The following is a 22,221-nucleotide window of genomic DNA, read 5'->3' as shown; positions in this document are numbered from 1 at the left end:
AACTGACATTATTGGCCCATGGTTTTTCGAAGAGAATGGTAGGGCAGTTACGGACTCTTTTGAGCGTTATGACCAGATGATTCAGACAGCTACTCTTCCATAACTTAAAGAAATGTGTGTTGGGGATGTCTGATTCCAACAAGAAGGCGTCACACATCACACAGAACGGACGTCAGTGACAATCGTTCGCGAACATTTCCCCTGGGTTATTTGTCCAGGACGGCAATTTCAAGCGGCGCCAAATTCATATTATTGAAGAAAAACTCTTGTTTTACAAAGCGACAGCCCACGTGTCGATTATTCATATGATTCTAAAACATATCCCTATTGATTTTCGAACATTCTAAGTTCATTTCTGAACGTATCATAAGTTGACTCAATGCGTGCATAGAGTACGCGATGTCTCTGCCAGGGAAACCCCGTCGCATCCAGAAGTTAATAACTTTCCCGCAGACAAAAGAGGATGCGCCTGTATGAGCCGATCCCAATAAACGAGAACGGGTGAATACCAATCGCTGTTTTTTATGTGGTTGATTAGGTGTGCAAATGATGAGCCTTATTGTAACATTTAGCGAAGTCCATAGATTCAGACAACCAGAGTGAAAATAAGCGACTAACAGCAACATCAGGTAATGAAAATTACATATTATTTCCCCGATGTATCCAAGAAAATGAAATCCTGAGAGCAAATTTTTGTTAGATTGCTACACTACTAAGGGCCAGTTGCACAGTCTCCGGTTAGCAGTAGCGTAATTCTATTCTCGGAATAGCGTGGAAAATGCTTTTTACGAACATGTAAAAAACGCCTAACCGGAGAATGGACGCGGGATAACTAAACAGGTGATACTGGCTGGGTTTGACAATGGCAGGAATAGTTACAGAAATAGGGATGATAAGATTGCTTGTTAGAACGAGTAAGGAGAAAAAACGAGAACATCACACAAATTGTATGGAAGAACACAAAAATTTCGTACTACTACTACTTCTCGATCTCATGCTTGAGAAATTGGAGCTTATGAACGAAAAGTGAAACCCCTAACGTAAAATTTTTGCTTGTAGTAAGCATAATAGGCATTTGATATTCGTACTTTGTGAGTTATATTCTGTCGTGTTATTTATATAAATAAGGTAGATAAACATAACCATTTGTGCCAAAACAGTCGCGCCTATTTGGCGAGTGTTACAACTGCTGCAATATTATAAACGCGTATTTCGTTTTATCTAGCAGACAGTGACAAAATAGACGTAATCAAATCGAGAAACCCCGCCAGTCTTGGGTACTACTCGTATTAACAGCTTTTTCAGTGTTAGGCAACACCATTTTTATTTTTCATGTAGCAAAACGTTTCACGAACTTTGATGGCGTAATACACATATCAAAAAAAGTTTTGCATCAGCCCGGTTCCCAGAATTCCTGAAGATAAGCGTTGGCTGTGGCTATTGTATCACAGACACAGCCCTCTGACTGTTCACAAATGTCACTAAACCCTGCCAAAGATGTAAACAACCATGCATGAGCAACGCCTATTAGAAGGAAGAGGTCCGATAGCCGATAAGTTACAGCCATTCCACCAGGAAGGAGGTAAACGGCTCGTGTTGTCTGTAGTTCAGCCATGCCTAGACGGGCAATACCGCGGTTAGATCGCGTCCACATTGTTACTTTGTACCAGGAAGGCAAGTGTCCAGGCGTCTCGGAGTGAACTAAAGCGATGCTGTTCGGACATGGAGGATGTACAGACGAACTGTCGATGACATGCCTCGCTCAGGCCGCCCAAGGGCTGCTGCTGCAGTCGATGACTTCTCCCTCCGGATTCTGGCTCGGAGGAAAGCAACGCCACCATGTTGAATAATGCTTTTCCTGCAGCCACAGGACGTCGTATTACGACTCAAACTGTGCGCAACAGGCTGCATGATGCGCAACTTCACTCCTGACGTCCATGGCGAGGTCCATCTTTGCAACCACAACACCATGCAATGCGGCACAGATGGGCCCAACAACATGCCAAATGGACAGCTCAGTACTGGCGTCACGTTCTCTTCACCGATGAGTGTCGCATATGCCTTCAACCAGACAATCGCCAGAGACGTGTTTGGAGGCAGCCCGGTCAGGCTGAATGCCTTAGATACGCTATCCAGCGAGTGCAGTAAGGTGGAGGTTCCCTGCTGTTTTGGCGTGGCATTATGTGGGACCGACGTACGCCGCTGGTGGTCATGGAATGCGCCCTAACGCCTGTACAGTACTTGAATGCCCTTCTGCGACCGATAGCGCAACCAAATCCGTAGCATGTTGGCGAGGCATTCGTCTTCATCAACGTCAATTCGCGCCCCCATCGTGCACATCTTGTGAATGACTTCCTTCAGGATAACGACATGAACCCCACCGAACATGCCTGGGATAGATTGAAAAGTGCTGTTTATGAACGACGTCACACACCAACCACTCTGAGGGATTTACGCCGAATCACCGTTGAGGAGTGGGACAATCTGCACCAAGATTGCCTATCCTTGTGGATAGTATGCCACGAAGAATACAGGCATGCATCAATGCAAGTGGAAAGGCTGCTGGGTATTACAGGTATCGGTGTGTACAGCAGTCCGGACCACCACCTCTGAAGGTCTCGCTGTATGGTGATGCAATGTATGGTTTTCATGAGCAAGAAAAAGGACGGAAATGATGTTTTTGTTGATCTCTATTCCAATTTTCTGTACAGATTCCGGAACTCTGCGAACCGAAGGTGATGCAATTTTTTTTATATGTGTAGATTCTTTCGCAGAAAGGAAAGCACGCCGAGAAAGCTGTAGCGAGATAAGAGAGAAAAATGCTGGGACCTAAGGATTGATGAAATGTGTAGTGTCTTGCTTCTCGCTTGTCTTTATTGCGATGAAGTTGTGGCACTGCACTGTGGCACACTTCAGACCAAATAAGGTATTTTACATTTCACCGAGTATATATGTTTTGTATATCATACTCTTCAGAAAGATGTGCGTTACGAAATGAACATATTTTTGAAAATTCGATTTTTTTAAAATTTCTGGCGGTCTATCTCAAACTCTCGAGGGGGAGGGTGCGGGACGGGAAGCCGCCACTATGACGTCTTGGCTCTGGTCCCAAAATATCGTAGATCCGGGGCTGTATTAGCGTCTTCTTGACATGACGTCAGGTAACGTTAAATTAAATCTTTTGTGGGTAAATATTCATACATTGTAGGTGGACAATTTAATGAGGGCCCTTTTCTGTAGGTAGTATAACAAGTTACAAATCACTTGGTATGAGGGGTAGCAACAGCTGTAATGATGCATTTCGAACGATGAAAACGGCAGCAGATGCGTCAAAATGGTTTACTAATCGCGACTGGTTTCATGACATTACAGTGCTGTCTTCAGGTAACAAATTGTTGACATTCCAATAAAAAAATGTCCTTAAAATCTTCTTATGGGTAAAGAAAAGAAGTCTTCAGTCTTGCTGAACAAGATCGTGCACAATTGTCAAGAAAAACACGACCAGTGGTATTATAGAAAGGCGTTTTCCAGACATACGTGATACGTATTCTCAGCAAAAGAGGCCATCTCGGAGGAGGGTCTTTCTACGGTTGATTTCGGCACACCAACACAAGACTCAGAGCACATTTATTACCTTATCAAGTTTTTTTCCGTAATAAATCACGTTCAGAAACAACAGCACCCTTCATAAATTCAGTTATACAAGGAGAATTGACTTACCCTACCCACCACTAATCCATAGTATACTACAGAAAGGAATTCGATGCTAAATAAAATTAACATCAAACTCTGTCTGAAATTGTATCTACTTGTTAATAATCCTTGTGTGTGTGTGTGTGTGTGTGTGTGTGTGTGTGTGTGTGTTTGTGTACGTGGGCACTCATGTTGTTTTAGAGAGATGGTGCGAGATATACAATACAAAAAAGTGTATTGAGACAGTTAAGACAACAGCACAAATGGTCAGCAAGTTGTCTTGTTTCTCGGCGAGAACATGCATTACAGCTGCAAAAGTGACTCTCTCCACATCGTAGTCAGAGGTCGAAATTACAGTGCACAGAACATGAAAGTAATTAAACTAAACTCTCACGAAAGGAGTTTTATTACATTCCATGCAAGAAAGTATCCGTAAACTTCAGCTGGTGCGAGTAATGTGTTTTTCTCTGTTCATATCTCATCTCTAGTTCAAACTGACAACGTTTTGCTTACACATTAGTGTCTGCCTCCAGTTTCAGTTTTAGGATCTGATAATTTGTAGGAGAGGTGCTTAACACCGGAAAGGCGTCAAACTGATTAATTTCGAACATATTCCTTTTCTTATTGCCGTTCCTCAAAGTCATCGTAAACGAGTTTCACAAAGCATGACATTAAATAAAACTATATGGAGCTGTTCTAGATGTTCCAGTATGAATAGCAGCCTTCTAAGTATCACTTTAATGGATATTTTGCATGCAGTTTGTCATGATTGGATACTTGCCGGAGGCACGGGCTTCTTGTTGATGCCCATGGGGTACCAGATGTACTCAAAGACGGCCGGGAAGTTAGTCAGTAAGTAGTCGAATGGCTTGGTGAAGGTCAAGTCGTAAAATTTAAGCCATCCACCAGTACTGCCCCACTTGTAAACGGTGATCTCCATCTGCAACGACACCACAGAAAATCATCAGAGAACTGTTCACGAAAACTTTCGCAGTGCAGCTCACTTGCAGACAATTTTAGAGGAAATTAAATGGGATCAGGTGCAAACATTTTCAGCTCTTTCAAAAGCACGCCAGATTGCGTACAGGGAGAAAGCAAATAGTAGGTTTAAAGAAATTGTTGTATCAATCTCTAAGCGAAGAGAAAAGATTTCCATTTCGATTATACTTTCTTAAACCAAGACACGGAAAGGTGTCTACTATTGTGCAATTTCCGTTGTCTGCAGACATTCATCAGAAAGGAGATATGTAATAGATAATTCTCAGATATCCAAACTAAGTTGGAAGGAAAACGTATTTCACTCTGTAAAGGAATACTTGTCAATCATTCAAAGCCTTTCGTCAGCTGACTTGAACATTTGTTAGCTGCTGAAGAGATAAATCTATTGACATCCAACTACATTAGAAGATGATTGATAGGGTTGCTTCACCGTGGTAAATACCTACGAGAAATGGTAACAGACTGCTTCCTCGTGTTATATTAAGACCCACGAACGGAATTCATTGGGTCCAAGAGATATGAGTCAACTAGTATACAGAACGAAGCTAAGACAGACACTTTATTTAAGTGAAATAAAATAGACTAACTAAAGTTAAGCAATATTGTACTGTAGTAAAATAAATTTCGTGTGACTAGGGCCTCCCGTCAGGTAGACCGTTCGCCGGGTGCAACTCTTTCGATTTGATGCCACTTCGGCGACTTGCGCGTCGATGGGGAAGAAATGATGATGGTTAGCACAACACAACATCCACTCCCTGAGCGAGAAAATCTTCGACCCAGCTGGGAATCGAACCCAGGCCTTTAGGACTGACACTTTGTCACGCTGACCACTCAGATACTGGGGGCAGACTGTAGTGTAGTAATACGAAATAGAGTAATAGTGTGCAGTAACGATACCAACATGATCTGCATTACAGACAAATATATCAATTTTGAGAATCCCTGTGCGAAAAAGTTTGCTTTGGGATAGAAAGTGTTCTCCAAACAAAATATTTAAGTTGACATTAAAACATTCTCATGAACAGAATAAACAGAACACCTTGAACGACTAGAGAAAGTACATTCACATTCGCAGGACATCTACATTAATTAATATGACCTGCATTGATGATTAGCACTTCAGTCACGTCGGTTCAGCATGCATCCTGTTGCCTAGTGGCCACCGGGACTACGATGGGGCCTGATTCCTTCTTCCATGCGTGATGGCATCGACACGCTTAACCCGCGAATGGCGTCCTGTGGTATAGGCATCATGCTGTATTCATCTGGTTCCAAAGTTCATCTGTGGTGGTTGGCATTGGTTCACAGCACTGCCACCAAAAAGGCACGTGTTTGTGCAGCAGAGTGCGGTCGTGCATTGCCATGCTGAAAAGCAGCATCTGGGGTGTTGTGCACAAAGGGTATGGCTACAGGCCGCGGGATGTAATTCACGTAGGTCACACTGGCCACAGTGCCCTTGACTCACTCCTGTCTCTACGTCTAATCAGACTTTTCTATATGACCCTTATCTGTGGCGAAAAGGTATTTACTCCACAGAATAATATAAAACCGAGAGTAGTAGATGAAGTTATAACCGAATCGCCACTGCTCAGTACTTTAACAATGACGATTAGACACAAAGTTCGGTTAATTTTATATGTTTTTGTTACGTAAACTAATTTTTAATAAACAGTAGTTAGTGGGAAATTTGGAAAAAGTTTTTCAAAGTATGTCATTAATGAAAATAAGCAACGGTCGTCAATTTCTCACCACAACACGAATAATTAAATAGAAACTGAACTTTGAGCAGTCTTGGGTAAGAATCAATTACAGTACGATTGTCTATTGGCTGTGGATAGAAAGTTTTGTTACGTCACTCACCGTAATACTGACTGTTATAATTGTAGCAAGCAGGAAGATTGCGTGATTTTACTCATTGGTAAGGACTGTTGTAAATTGTGCCACAAGGTATAAATTAGAAACTACGCTTTGACAGTGAAATTCAGTGTCCACATTAAGTAAAGTTTTACTAGAAATTTTTGATTATGAAAGTTACTTGGATAACGACGTATGAAAATTATTTATGTGACAATATGCACGAAAACAGTGTTATTTAAGCAATAAAATTCCAAGTACGCTGGTCAGTCTGTTACACTTATAGTTATAAAAAGTCTAGGTCTACTTCACTTTATGATGCCGTTGGTTTGTCGAGCGGCTTCATTCAGCGGTAAAATAGGGCACAGGTTGATCTTCTTGCCATACCATAGCCAATAACAAGGGCCCACAGTACTCTTGATGTTATGCGAATTACTCTTGCTGCATTTGTGCTGTGCCCAATAAATGCCATACACATAGCTTGCCCATATTAAACATCCGCCAAAACAACCATTTCAGTTTTCACTGCTCCGCACTTGGGAAACAGATTTTTTGCCTCCGCGCTTTTGCATAGCCACAACGGCGAACACACACAACCAACGACACCAATCGTCTCCTCGCAACTCCCAACTTCTGATTCTTTTTGGCGCGCTCACACGCCCAGCGATAATGCATTTACAACTTATTTCGCTCTTTGACAGTAGCTTTTCCCTGACTAGGCCAGCGTGTCTATTTACAAAATGTTAACATTCCATGCGTATTATGTTTCTAAAATAACAAAGAACATTTGCAACTTGACAACATATTTACAAGAATAATATGCAGCACAACTAATAATACATCGTAAAACACGTAGAAAACGTATGACCACACAGAGAGTTGTGGTGTTATACCCTGGACATGCACCAAATGTGGTTTGTGGTTGTACCAAACAGCACGCCACACCATAAGGCCTCGAACTGTGGCTGTATGCCTCGTGCGAATGCAGTCACTGTGACGCCGCTCCCCCTGTGTATGGTGAACCAAAATGAGGGCATCGTATGGAAGCAAACAGAACCTGGATTCGGCGGAAAACACTATATGATGCTATTCCTGTCCCCAGTGACGTCTTTCCATATACCATTGCTGTCTAGCATGTTTATACACGTTCGTCAATGGCAGGTGGAGAAATGGACGACGCGCAAGTGTAACCCGTGCCGTAACAAAACAAACGGCGACGGACTGTCACCCCTGACAGTGTACGGTGTGTTACACTGTTCCACTGTTGCGGCACAGCCGAAGAGCACACAGATCTGTCCTGGAATGCCATTTGGATGACGCGTCTATCTTATCAGGGAGTTGGCTGGATTGCGTGACCTGGCCCATCTCGTCGTGTTCTGCACACACCCGTTGCACTGCCGAAACACTTGGTCCCACAAGAGCAGCAATTTCCCCGATGGACGCATCACATTCTCTCATGCCAGTAATACACCCTCTTTCCAACTCACTCATTTGACGGTACACTACGCGCATAAGCCTCTCAGCCATCCCGCACCACTGCTCGAGTCACACTGACCCATTATCTTCGGTTTGCAGCGACAACGAGAGCCACAGGCGCATGTTACCGGGCCGACATTGTTCAAATGCTTACCACTTCTGCAAAAAAATGGTTCAAATGGCTCTGAGCACTATGGGACTTAACATCTTAGGTCATCAGTCCCCTAGAACTTAGAACTACTTAGACCTAAATAACCTAAGGACATCACACACATCCATACCCGAGGCAGGATTCGAACCTGCGACCGTAGCGATCGCGCGGTTCCAGACTGTACGCCTAGAACCGCTCAGCCACACCGACCAGCCCACTTCTGCAGAACGTACTAATGTACATGTGCTGTGAATATGAAACGTTGTATCTCCAGTCGTTTAAGGTATTCTGTTTTATTTCTGAACATGGATGTAAATTACATTGCTCATGTAACATGTCTAATATGTCTCTTTTAATTTTAAATACGTTTTCTCCTTTCCTTGACAACTTATTTTTTGTTTTCTTCGAAATACATCTGATTTTCTTGTTACAGCACTTTTATATCGTCTTGGAAATACATACACTTCACTGGTTAGAGATTGCATTGTTAAGTACACTACTGGCCATTAAAATTGCTACACCACGAAGATGACGTGCTACAGACGCGAAATTTAACCGACAGGAAGAAGATGCTGTGACAGGCAAATGATTAGCTTTTCAAAGCATTTACACAAGGTTGGCGCCGGTGGCGACACCTACAACGTGCTGACATGAGGAAAGTTTCCAACCGATTTCTCATACGCAAACAGCAGCTGACCGGCGTTGCCTGGTGAAACGTTGTTGTGGTGCCTCGTGTAAGGAGGAGAAATGCCTACCATCACGTATCCGACTTTTATAAAGGTCGGATTGTAGCCTATCGTGATTACGATTTATCGTATCGCGACATTGCTGCTCGTGTTGGTCGAGATCCAATGACTGTTAGCAGAATATGGAATCGGTGGATTCAGGGGGGTATACGGAAGGCCGTGCTGGATCCCAACGGCCTCGTATCACTAGCAGTCGAGATGACAGGCATCTTATCTGTATGGCTGTAACGGATAGTGCAGCCACGTCTCGATCCCTGAGTCAACAGATGGGGACATTTGCAAGACAACAACCAACTGCACGAACAGTTCGACGACGTTTGCAGCAGCATGGACTATCAGCTCGGAGGCCGTGCCTGCGGTTACCCTTGAGGCTCCATCACAGACAGGAGCGCCTGGTGTACTCAACGACGAACCTGGGAGCACGAATGGCAAAACGTCATTTTTTCGGATGAATCCAGGTTCTGTTTACAGCATCATGATGGTCACATCCGTGTTTGGCGACATTGTGGTGAACGCACATTGGAAGCGTGTATTCGTCATCGCCATACTGGAATATCACCCGGCGTGATGGTATGGGGTGCCATTGGTTACACGTCTCGGTCATCTCTTGTTCGCATTGACGGCACTTTGAACAGTGAACGTTACATTTCAGATGTGTTACGACCCGTGGCTCTACCCTTCGTTCGATCCCAGCGATACCCTACATTTCAGCAGGATAATACACGACTGCACGTTGCAGGTCATGTACGGGCCTTTCTGGATACAGAAAATGTTCGACTGCTGCCCTGGTAGCACATTCTCCAGATCTCTGACCAATTTAAAACGTCTGGTCAATGGTGGCCGAGCAACTGGCTCGTCACAATACGCCAGTCACTACTCTTGATGAACTGTGGTATCGTGTTGAAGCTGCATGGGCAGCTGTACCTCTACACGCCATCCAAGCTCTGTTTGACTCAATGACCAGGCGTATCATGGCCGATATTACGGCCAGAGGTGGTTGTTCTGGTTACTGATTTCTCAGGATCTCTGCACCCAAATTGCGTGAAAATGTAATCACATGTCAGTTCTAGTATTAATTATTTGTCCAATGAATACCCGTTTATCATCTGCATTTCTGTTTGGTGTAGCAATTTTAATGGCCAGTAGTGTAATATTGTAACCCTTAGTGTTTGCTGATGTTAAGTACAACATTGTCAAAGTTTTTCCTGTATTCTTCTACCACTTGCTTGCCTGGATTAATAAGAGCATTATCTGTTGATGAATATTGATAGTTTAGGTACACTGTTTCCTATGCAGGATTTGACTGTGTAACAGAATGGATTATGTTTCTAATATGTTGTAACTGTATACTGTATATGTGTCCAATATTTTAAAAATATTTCTCCAATTTGTCAGTTTCTTTTCGGCAAGTCCTCTTGTAGAACTCTACTTCTGCTTGTGTGTGTCAAGCTACACCTAAGTAAACGTGGGCGCTTGTGTGTAGGGGAGCATCCCACTTTCAGGACCAGGTATGTACAGCTGCCATTCCTCAGACAGTGACGAGTGTAGCTGACGGCAGTGTGAGGGAGGCTTGGCTCGGATGACGACATCATGCATCTCCCCATCAACAGAGCCAAATCGCTTTCCTGAAAACAGGCTTGTCAGACAGCTTCTACGCCAACAGGTACACACATTGTGTGACCAAATGTATCCGGACGATCCCAAAAACACACGTTTTTCATATTAGGTGCATTGTGCTACCAACTACTGCCACGTACTCCACAACAGCGACCTGAGTAGTCATTACACATCCTGAGGGAGCGGAATAGGGCGCTCTGCGGAACTCGCAGACTTCGAACGTGGTCAGGTGATTGGGTGTCACTTGTGTCATACAACTATATGGGGGATTTCCGCACTCCTAAACGTCCCTAGGTCCACTTTTTCCGGTGTGATAGTGAAGTGGAAACGTGAAGGGGCACATAAAGCACAAAACCGTACATGCCGAACTCATCTGTTCACTGACAGAGACCGCCGACAGTTTAAGAAGGTCGTAATGTGTAATAGGCAGACATCTATCCAGGCCAACACACAGGAACTGCAAACTGCATCAGTATCCACTACAAGTATTATGACAGTTAACCCAGAGGTGAGAAAACGGATTTCATGGTCGAGTGCCTGCTCATAAGCCACAAATCACGTTGGTAAATGCCAAACGACGCCTCGCTTGGTGTAAGGACCATAAACATTGCACCATTGAACAGTGCAAAAACGTCGTGTGTAGTGATGAATCGCGGCACACAATGTGGCGATCCGATGGCGGGGTGTGAGTACAGCGAATGCCCGCCGAACATCATCTGCCAGCGTGTGTAGTTCCAACGGCGAAAATGGGGTGCGATGGTGTTACTGTGTGGTCGTGTTTATCATGGTGGGTGCTCGCACCCCTTGTTGTTTTGCGTGGCACTATGACAGCACAGGCCTGCATTCATGCTTTAAGCACCTTCTTGTTTCCCACTGTTGAAGAGCAATTCGGGGATGGCGATCTCATCTTTTAACACGATCCAGCACCTCTTCATAAAGCACGGCCTGTGGCGGAATGGTTACACGACAATAACACCCCTGTAATGGACTGGCCTGCACAGCGTCCTGACCTGAATCCTACAGAACACTTTTGGGATGTTTCGGAACGCCAACTTCGTGCCCAGGCCTCACCGACCGCCATCGATAGCTCTCCTCAGTGCAGCACTCCGTGATGAATGAGCTACCACCATTCCCCAAAAAACCTTCCAGTACCTGTTTGAACGTATGCTTGCGAGAGTGGAAGCTGTCGTCAAGGCTAAGGGTGGGCCAACACCATATTGAATTCCAGCATTACTGATGTAGGGCGTCACAAATTTGTACGTTATTTTCAGCCAGGTGTCCGGATAGTGTACCTAGATCTTCCAATCTTAGCCCAGTATAACAACTTGGGATTACACTTTTCAACTCCTGCTAAATTCACACGATTTTCTTGGAAACCGGCCAAGCAGAAAGCAGAAAGCGGAAAATACCCCTATATGTAGGAGTACAAATCACACTCAGTTTTTACCAGACATTAAAATGAAACAACCAATTAGTATGTATCCCAGATCCGCCATCTTGTCAGAATTCATAGAAGCAACACAGCTTCGTCACCAGAACACGTGAACAGTTTCATCAGCTTTCACATTAAATTCACATAGCTTCATCAGCAGAATACACAGTCGTGCGCACACACACACACACACACACACATACCCGCCCACACACACACACACACACACACACACACACATGCACGCACACACATACTGATCTCCTAATCGCGACCTAGTATTTTACCAGCCATCAAATTAGACTGCTTCCCCTCCAAGATTTTTTTCGCACATGAAAAACAAAACAGGCAATTAGTATGTATCCCAGAGTTGCCCATCTTCTTATTTGCAAGATGATTAATTTTCTATATTTGTTTCCCACTTGCTTGAAGGCAAAATGCACTAATCATATTGTCATTCCTATGTCTGAAATGTCTGTACTACTTATCAAAATATTCATACTAGGGGTGCAACCTACCGGTTAAGATAGACATAACGCCTCAAACACGACTGTGAGCTCTCAGATTAAGAGTTACGACGTCATTTCCACGTCTAAACTGTCTGTATTATTAATCGAAGTAAATAAAGACATTGACACTACTTTTTGTATGTCAATCTCTGTGATTCAAGACCTGAAGGACTACAGCCATTCACTGTTGTAAAAAAAAATGGAAGATCTACAACCATCCTTATGACGACATTTATTGTATGGCTACCAGTTTCGGCGCTTTAGGGCATCATCTTCAGGCCTCACCTGATGTTGAAAGGGTTAACACCAACCGTATATACGATGCATCAGTGGCCAACATAACTGCTTTACACAGACTGCCTGTAACTATCATGCTGCCTCTATAACCATTCATAGTCAGCTCTAACAGTTGATGGTTGGAGATACATCACAGTTACAGGTAGTCTGTGGAAACCAGTTATGTTGGGCACTGACGCATTGTGTATACAGATGGTGTTATGTCTGACTGCCAACTCTGACAGTTGATTGTTGGAGAGACATCACAGTTACAGGTAGGCTGTGTAAACCAGTTATGTTGGCCATTGATGTATCATGTATATGGATGGTGTTATCTCTGACTGTCAACTCTGATAGCTGACTGTTGGAGAGCAACTCCACTGCTACAGGTAGTCTGCATAAACCAGCAATGTTGTCCATTGATGCATCGTGAATGCAGATGGTGTTAAACCCATCAGCATCAGCTAACGCCTGAAGATAGTGCGCTGAAGTGCCAAAACTAGTAGCCATAGAATAAATAACATCATAAGGATGGCTGTAGCTGTTTCATTCAATTACGAAATTGACACTATTGGTGTAGCTTATGGGTTAACGCACAGGATGACAATTATTGAACTATATGAAACAAACGTAAATTAGTTACGAACTGCGGCGTGCACACGTTTTATTCAACATGTAAACGTCACCACAGGTGTGCGGATTTAGGTTATGACGAGCTCGACATGCATGCCATCATTGGCGATGATGTGGCGCAGACGAATACTGAAATTCGGCATGATCCGCTGAAGTGTCGGAACATCGATGCTGTCGATGTACTCCTGAATGGCTGTTTTTAGCTCAGCAGTGGTTTTGAGGTTATTGTTGTACATCTTGTCTGTAGAATAGCCCCACAAAAAGGAATCACATGTGTTCAGATCTGGAGAATATGGTGGCCAATCGAGGCCCATGCCAGTGGATTCTGGAAGCGCCAGAGGCTAAAAGCGGCCCAAAAGTGCTCCTCAGGGACATCAAACACTATCCTGCTTCGACGGGTTCGAGCTCCGTCTTGCATGAATCACATTTTGTCAAAATCAGATTCACTTAGGATAATGGGGATGAAATCTTCTTCCACGCTCCTTTCGGTAGTGACCGTACAATCTAGAAATATCGCACCGACTATGCCGTGACTGGACTTTGCACATCACACAGTCACCAGTTGAGGGTGAAGAAACTTGGTGAACGGTGGTTCGAAATGAGCAGCGCGCCACGGATAAAAGCTGGTGGGAGCAGTATTATGCTGCAGGAGACATTCTCCTGTGCCTGCATGGGACCTGTGGTAGTAACTGAAGACACGCTGCCAGCTGCGAACCACTTGCACCCCTTCATGCCTGATGTGTCCCCCGACGGTGATATCATCTTGAAACAGTCTGTCAATGCCTCAGAGCTAGAATTGTCCTGCAGTGGTTCGAGGAGCATTTTAGTGAATTCACGTTGACGTCTCGGAGACCAAATTCGTCTGATGTGACTCCCACCTAAGTCGCTATCGGGCGCCAACACAGCATACGCAAATCAGCGGCCGTTATTGTGTGAATTACATTACTTGTGTGTAGACATCTAATGCCATAGTTTAGTTTAGTTTGGTTATGTCATGTTCTGTAGATCATTTTCGCGATTATTTTATCGATATGATGTGGAACAAGTCAGATTACAAGATATATATGCACTCATGAATAGTGCTAATATTAATATTACTGATATTTTGGTTCTACACATGCAACTACATTTAGAGGTAAAAATTTTATTTATTTATTTTTTTACCGGTTCTGAAACAGAAACTCGTCCATAGAATAGAGGGAGCGGTCCATAAAAATGATTTTAAGCTAGGTTTAAGAGTTGATCTGCTACTTGCCAGACACTTTATGCTGTTGAGCAAATGATCAAAGATATTTGTTGCTGAATAATGTACTCCTTTTTGAGCAACTGACAGCTTCAATAACAGATAGGCAAGGTCATGTTTCCCACTAGTGTTGTACGTATGAACATCACTGATCTTCGCAAACTGAGATGGATTATTTGTAACGAATCTCATTACTGAATATTTGTATTCTGAGGGTGCAGTAAAAATACCTAACTCCTTGATTAGGTGCCTACATGACGCCCTTGGGTGAATACCACTAATTATTCTCACTGCTCTCTTTTGTGAAATCAATACTTTATGTCTAAGTGGTGAGTGACCCCAGAAACCTATTCCATAAGACATTATTGAGTGGAAATATGCTAAGTACATTTTGAGTTTGATCTGTTTACTAGCAAGACTATAGATTATATGAAGAGCGAAAGAAGCTGAACTTAATTGTTTGAGAATCTCAGTAATATGATTCTTACAGTTGTCATCAATGTGAATACCCAAAAATTTGGAGAAAACTGCCCTCTTAACAGAGCCCTGTTCATACACTACATCAATGGTCGGTATGACTCTATTCGGTGTACAGAACTGGATATAGTTAGTTTTTTCCAAATTATGGGAGAGTCCATTTTCTGAGGACCAGCTAATAATTCTTTGAAAGACATCCTTAACAATATCTTCAGCTGCTTTTTCTGGAATGGGATATATTATAACACTCGTGTCATCTGCAAAAAGTACTAGTTATGCTTTCAGAACGTTAAGTGAGAGGTCATTCACATGAATAAGGAACAGCAGAGGACCCAAAACTGAACCAGTGGGACTCCCTTTGTGATAACTCCCCATTCACAAGAATTTACCACCCTCCCAATATTATTTGTGTTATTCAGCACAACTTTTTGTTTTCTGTTTGTTAAGTATGATTCAAACCAGTTGTGTGTATAGCCTTCAGTTCCACAAAGCCTGAGTTTTTCTAAGAGTGTGAAATGATCCACACAGATAAACGCCTTGGAAAGATCACAAAAAACCTGGCGATAATTTGTTATTTAGGGCTTGTACTATTTGATGGGTAAATGTGTAGATAGCATTCCCAGTGAGTAACCCTTCCGGAATCCGAACTGTGTGACATTCTGAGTAAATTATTTTCACTTAAATGTGAGACTACTGTTGAATACGTAACTTTTTCGAATATTTTAGAAAATGAAGTCAGCAATGAGATGGGTCTATAATTATTTAAGTCACTTTTGACCCCATTTACTTTGAAGAGGTTCGACAATTGCGTATTTCAATCTTTCAAAAAATTCCCTGTGCCAGCGAAGCATTACAAAAATCACTAAGGATCACTTATTAAATTAGAACAACACTTCAAAATTCTGTTAGAGACTCCATCAACACCACATGAGCTCTTGTTTTTCAGTATATTTATAATCCCCTTAATTTCAGTGGAGGATGTTGTTGCCATTTCTAAAGGCCTAAGGTGCTTGGGAATGACATTTTTAACACATTTTATTGCTTCTTCAACTGACCTCTTTAACCCGATTTTTGCTGTTACATTCAGAAAGTCATTCTTAAAAATACTTGCAATTTGTGAATTATCACTGACAACAATATCATTTAGCTTTATTGCTATGGTATGCTGCCCCATCTCCCATTTGACAATATTTCATATGATTTCAATCTTATTATCCACATTATTGATTTCTGTTAGAACACATAAGCTTATCGACTTTTTAATGACTTTTGTTAAAATATTACAGTAGTAAGCAAGTAATGTTCGATCCTGACTTACTCTGGCATTTCCATACATTCCGCTCTTCCTCTTACACGATATCTTAATTCCCTTAGTAATGTATAGCTTACTTGACTTTGTAATGTCTGTTTTGGATAACGTTTCAGGAAAGCAACTCTCAAATATTGAGACAAATTTACGGTGGAATAAATTGAATTAGTCATCAGCATCATTTTATGTGTATACTTCATCCCATTCTCTTAAAACTCTATACCCCATTCTCGTCAATAAGCCTCCCTGCCTTGTACGAACCTGCCTGAAGACAGTAAGGTGATATATGTGTTATTTCCATTAACTGTGCATAATGATCAGACAGCCCTTTAACAACTGAGTACACATTAATTATTTCTGCCTGAGCACTGTCTATGACCTACTATCCTGCTGCACACGAGCTGGAAAATTTACAACAGGTACTAGATTGAAACGACCAAACAAAGATTCTAGCTCATTTTTCCTATCCATATCTTTTAAGAAATCTACATTAAAATCACCACAAACAACTAACTGCTTCTTTTTGTCTGACAGGTAGCTCAATAATGCCTCTAGATTTTTCATGAATTGCTGAAAGTTACCTTGAGTGGATCTGTAGATTGTTACAATTACTATAGAAGTATATTGCAGTAGCAACTCACAAGCACGTGCTTCAAGGATCTGATCTACACAAAAACTATTTGTTTCAATATTTTTGACTTTGTGTCCAGTTTTTATATAAGCAGCAACTCCTCCTTTTTCCATGTTGACTCTACATGAATAAGATGCTAATCTGTAATCCCTTAAATTTAATTTCTCCATCCCCGCTGTTACATTGTGTTGAGAGAGACGCAAAACATCTATACCTTCAGGATTTACCCAATTTTCTAGGCATACAAGAAGCTCATCTATCTTATTTTTCAATCTTCTAATGTTCTGATGAAACAGACAAATTTTATTTCTTTGGATACGGCTACAAACATTATGAAACTGTTCTGTTTTAATCTCTTTCAAAACTCTATGTCGGTAACCTGACTAACCTAAAAAATGTGTCCCTCTGACTCCAGTAGTCACAGGTATTTTGTCTTATGTGCATGTGGCCCCCCTTGCATTTTCTGCAAGAAGATCAACTAATCTATCCTTCCCCCTCCTATTCAGGTGCAGGCCATGACTAGTGTAACCCCACCTCCCAATTGCATCAAAAGGCACAGCACAGATACGAGTTTCAGTTTCTGCTAGCAGTAACCCTCCCCCCCGCCCCTCCCCCAACCACTCTGTTAACACGGTTGACAGCCGTATTAACCCAGGGTTGGTCATGGCGGTGCAAAACATCCACAAACCCCACACAAGTGTGAGCTGTTGCTGCTCCTGTTGCATCCATCTCACACCTAATATTACAGTCTCAATTGCTATCCCGTTGGTTTCCTGCTCCTCCTACTATAAGAACATGATCCTCACCATCAAAATCTTTGCACAAGGCCCCTAGATTTTCTGTAACCTGGCTTAGCTTAGCACTAGGTTTCACAATGCTTGTACCCTGGTACTCTGACTCCTAGGCTACAGTGTAGCAACCGGCCTACACCTCTCCCATGACTGCTACCCAACAGCACGACTCTTCTCTTTCTGCTTGACTTTACACCCGACCTAGCATTACATTTGTTAGTAGTCCGATGCACCCTACTTTGCTCAAAAACTGTTTGAGGCTCTTCTACTTCAGGTAACAAATCAAACAGATTGCTCACTGGAATCTGAAAAGTGATTTTTGAGGTTTTCTCCTTCTGACTACGACTTGTTACTTGTTCCCAGCTCCCATTGTCTCTTTCCCCCTTCAGCCTGTCTAATTCGAAGTACACTGTTTCTAGTTCTGCCTGCAGGGCACAAATCTTTTTTCCCTGTTCCACGATTTTCTTGTCACGGCTACGTCAGCTACTGCTCCATTGGCGAGCCTCATCCTGTCACTATAACAGCTACCCCGCTACAATCACTTCCGGAAACCTACTGACAAACAGTCGGATCCCTGATTCACAGAATCGGTGATATATTTCATTCCAAAGACGAATAAACGAGATATTAAGAAGGTGGTCACAATGTTTTCGCTCATCAGTGCACACTGTTTTACATGTGGCATGCTTGTCTAGTGTGGAAACTAGTAACCACTCTGCGATGTCCGTGCAGTAACCTCTGTGAGTGTGCATCATGCGATTGCTTTGTTGCTGAGTAACTAATGTTGTCAGAATGTCTGTTTGATTTGGTATGATGGTGCACTCCGATTCCAGCCATCTATTTGTCGCCAGTGCGCCTGCCGTGTGACTGGTGCAGGAGGATATCTACCAGCCTGCCACCTGGTGCTAGCCAGCGCAACCACTAACATATCTAGGTCAATGACGTCGAGCGATCAGCAAACGACATGATGCATTCACCCCTTTGATGGAGGATACATGTAATCCACCACATCATCTACTGATTCCTGGACCCCTTAATACAGCCGGCCGAAGTGGCCGTGCGGTTAAAGGCGCTGCAGTCTGGAACCGCCAGACCGCTACAGTCGCAGCTTCGAATCCTGCCTCGGGCATGGATGTTTGTGATGTCCTTAGGTTAGTTAGGTTTAACTAGTTCTAAGCTCTACAGGACTAATGGCCTTAGCAGTTGAGTCCCATAGTGCCCCAAGCCATTTGAACCCATTTGAACCCTTAATACAGCTTGTACCCCATGCAACTATATTCTGAAGATACCAGCGTAGTAAAATATTGAAATATAGAGCGTCATGAACATGTATTGATATTAGAAGGGAATTTACAAATTTGGGAATTTGTGGTGAGGTCTTATGGGACCAAACTGCTGAGGTCATCAGTCCCTAAGCCTACACACTACTTAATCTAGTTTAAACTAACTTACGCTATGGACGACACACACACCCATGCCCGAGGGAGGACTCGAATCTCCGACGCGAGAGCCGCACAGACCGTGACAACACGCCTTAAACCGCGTTGCTACCCCGCGCGGCCGGAATTTACAATTGCTGAAGGTACTGTCGAGCCATATTCTAAATTCATCGCAACATTTTGCTGGATTATTCCAATCTCTGTCTTCTCTAAAGCTTCTACCCTCTCCATATCACCACGGAGTTAATCCCTGATGCCTTAACAAATTACCTAACTCTCTAAAGATCGCTCTAGTACCATGGAGTTTATCCCTGAAGCCTTAACAAATTGCTCATCATCCTGTCCCCTCTTTAATCAGTGTTTTCCAGATGCCTTTTCCTTCGTCCGTTCTGCAGAGAACCTCCACAATCCTTATCTTATGTCCACCTAATTTTCAAGATTCTTCTTTAGCACCACATCGCAAATGCTTCAGTTATCTTCTGTTAGAGTCCTCCCTCGGGACTGTGTGTGTGTGTGTTGTCTTTAGCGTAAGTTAGTTTAAGTAGTGTGTAAGTCTAGGGACTGATGGCTTCAGCAGTTTGGTCCCATATGAATTCACACACATTTGAACATTTATCTTCTGTTCCAGTTTTCCCACTGTCAATGGTTCACTGTCATACAATTGGATGCTCCAAACTTAAGTTTTTGGACATTTTTCCCGAAATTAAGGCCTATGTTTGACACTAGTATACTTCTCCTGGCCAGGAATACCCTCGTCGCCTGTTCCAGTCTGCTTTTTATATTCTTCTTGCTCCATTTGTCATGGGTCTATTTTGCTCATTTTCCTTTACGCTCAGTCCATATTCTGTACTCATTAGTCTGCAGCTCGTGGTCTTCTGGCTAGCATTGCTGCCTCTGGGTCAAGGAGTCCCAGGTTCGATTCCTGGCTGGGTTGTGGGATTTTCTTTGCCTGGGGACTGGATGTTTGTGTTGCCCTCAGCATTTCATCACCATCTGTCAAAGTTGCGAGATTGGACTGTGGAAAGATTGGGACTTCGTACAGGCGCTGATAACCGCACCATTGAGCACCCCACAACCAAACAGCATCATTATCATCTCAGAGTGTTCATTTTATTCAACACATCCTGTGGTTTTTCCTCACTTTCATCCAAATAGCTATACCATCAGCGAATCTTATCATTGTTATAATTTCACCATGAACTTTAATCTTACTCTTTAACCGTCCTTTTATTTCCTTCATTGCTTCTTCGATGTATAGATTGATCAATAGAGCTGAAAGACTGCACCCCTATCTTAATTCCTTTCTTATCCTATTTTACCCTCGTGGTTTATGTACATATTGTATGTCACTCGTCTTCCCCTGTAGCTTCCTGTTACTTTTCTCTAAACTTCGAACATCTTGCATCATTTCACATAATCGGTTTTCTAGATTGACAAATCCTATGAGCGTTATCTTGATTATACTTCAGTCTTGCTTACACTATCAAGCCCAAAAGCAGAACTGCCTCTCTGGTGATCTACGTTTCCCAAACCAAAACTGATCGTCATCTAACAGATCGTCAATTTTCTCTTCCATTCTTTTGTATGTTGTTCATGACAGCAGGTTGTATGCACAAGATGCATTTCCCTATTTAGATTTCCTAGCTACCCTACCAAGTTCAAACTTCACTTTTTTCAATTACAGGCCACATATCTTGTAGATACACATTATGCGTTTTTAATGCAGTAATTTCCATTGCCCTCTGCAGCCTCAAGCCGTTGATCATCACTGATTCCTCTGCCACTTTGGGGCAGCATCCCACCCCTTGTTGATAAAGGCGCTGGCAGCGTGAGGATAACTTCGCATACCGGATGTCTTCGCCGACCAATGCTGATGATTTTTATTTAGAATTTAAACTGTGGTTGTGTTCGAGCCTAGGACCCGTGACGTGTGGATTACTAATGAAAGACACTATGCAAAGATCACAGGCCTAATTTAATAATACGACATTTTGTGCACTTTTCTTTCTGAAGGGAGAATTTTACTTAACTACAGTATAACATAGTGGTGTAATAATATTATTGGATTAGTTCTACATTCATCTAGGTCTTCTGTGATTTTTATAACACTACAAGATGTTTTCTACGTGTTTAATCTCTGTTTGTCGCATAACTTGTATGAAAAAATATCTTCCTTGGTAATTATTCGCAGCTCTACTGTTATGTCAGGTCACTGCACCGACTGATCTGTCGTGCGCCATCCAACCGAACAGGACTTTTAAGGCCTTTAGGGATCCGACACTGCTTTCATCCTAATTAACTGCATATCAGACAGAGTGCTCACACAGTAATTGCCTGTGTCTACGTGGAAGTGTCTTTTGTTCATTAACTTCTGTCTTTACAAGTAAATTACCTCCACAGCTTCGAAGTCAGATAAAATTCCTCTCTTTTTGCTTTATGGCAATGTTCCACTGACAAGTTTTCTATGTAATTGTGTGTTGTGTACTTGGCTGGTACCTTCGTTATTGTATGATTTTGTTGACATTATCAATTTCCACTGGTTACATTTATGTTAGGTACACAATATAGACATTAGTTTTTGGAACGCCAACACGTTAATAATCGACTGATATTTCTTGCTATTTGTAATCCGGCTAGGACGACTTGAATATTTCGTTCGGTATTATGGTTTAAAAGGCTCTAAGCACTATGCGACTTAACTTCTGAGGTCATCAGTCGCCTAGAACTTAGAACTACTTAAACCTAACTAACCAAAGGACACCAGACACATCCATGCCCGAGGCAGGATTCGAACCTGCGACCGTAGCGGTCGCTCGGTTCCAGACTGCAGCGCCTAGAACCGCACGGCCACTCCGGCTGGCCATTCGGTATTAGATTTGAATTTTTTTCCTTGAAATTCGCATTGTACATGAGGAATTCCACGTCGAAAACTTAAGAATTCCTTG

The 22,221-nt window shown here is 42.7% G+C and overlaps 1 protein-coding gene across 1 annotated transcript in view; it reads right to left on the bottom strand.

Moving 5' to 3' along the window:
• LOC126442678 (uncharacterized) overlaps positions 1–22,221 on the bottom strand; it is a 161,075-nt gene that overhangs the window by 58,485 nt on the left and 80,369 nt on the right. Inside the window, exon 3 of the mRNA XM_050090730.1 lies at positions 4,475–4,633. Coding sequence (XP_049946687.1) covers positions 4,475–4,633 — 159 coding nt within the window. The remainder of the gene's footprint in view (positions 1–4,474; positions 4,634–22,221) is intronic.

Source organism: Schistocerca serialis, unplaced genomic scaffold (genome assembly GCF_023864345.2).
Source record: "Schistocerca serialis cubense isolate TAMUIC-IGC-003099 unplaced genomic scaffold, iqSchSeri2.2 HiC_scaffold_1400, whole genome shotgun sequence".
Lineage (NCBI taxonomy): Eukaryota > Metazoa > Arthropoda > Insecta > Orthoptera > Acrididae > Schistocerca > Schistocerca serialis.
This window is presented reverse-complemented; position numbering and strand designations above follow the sequence as displayed.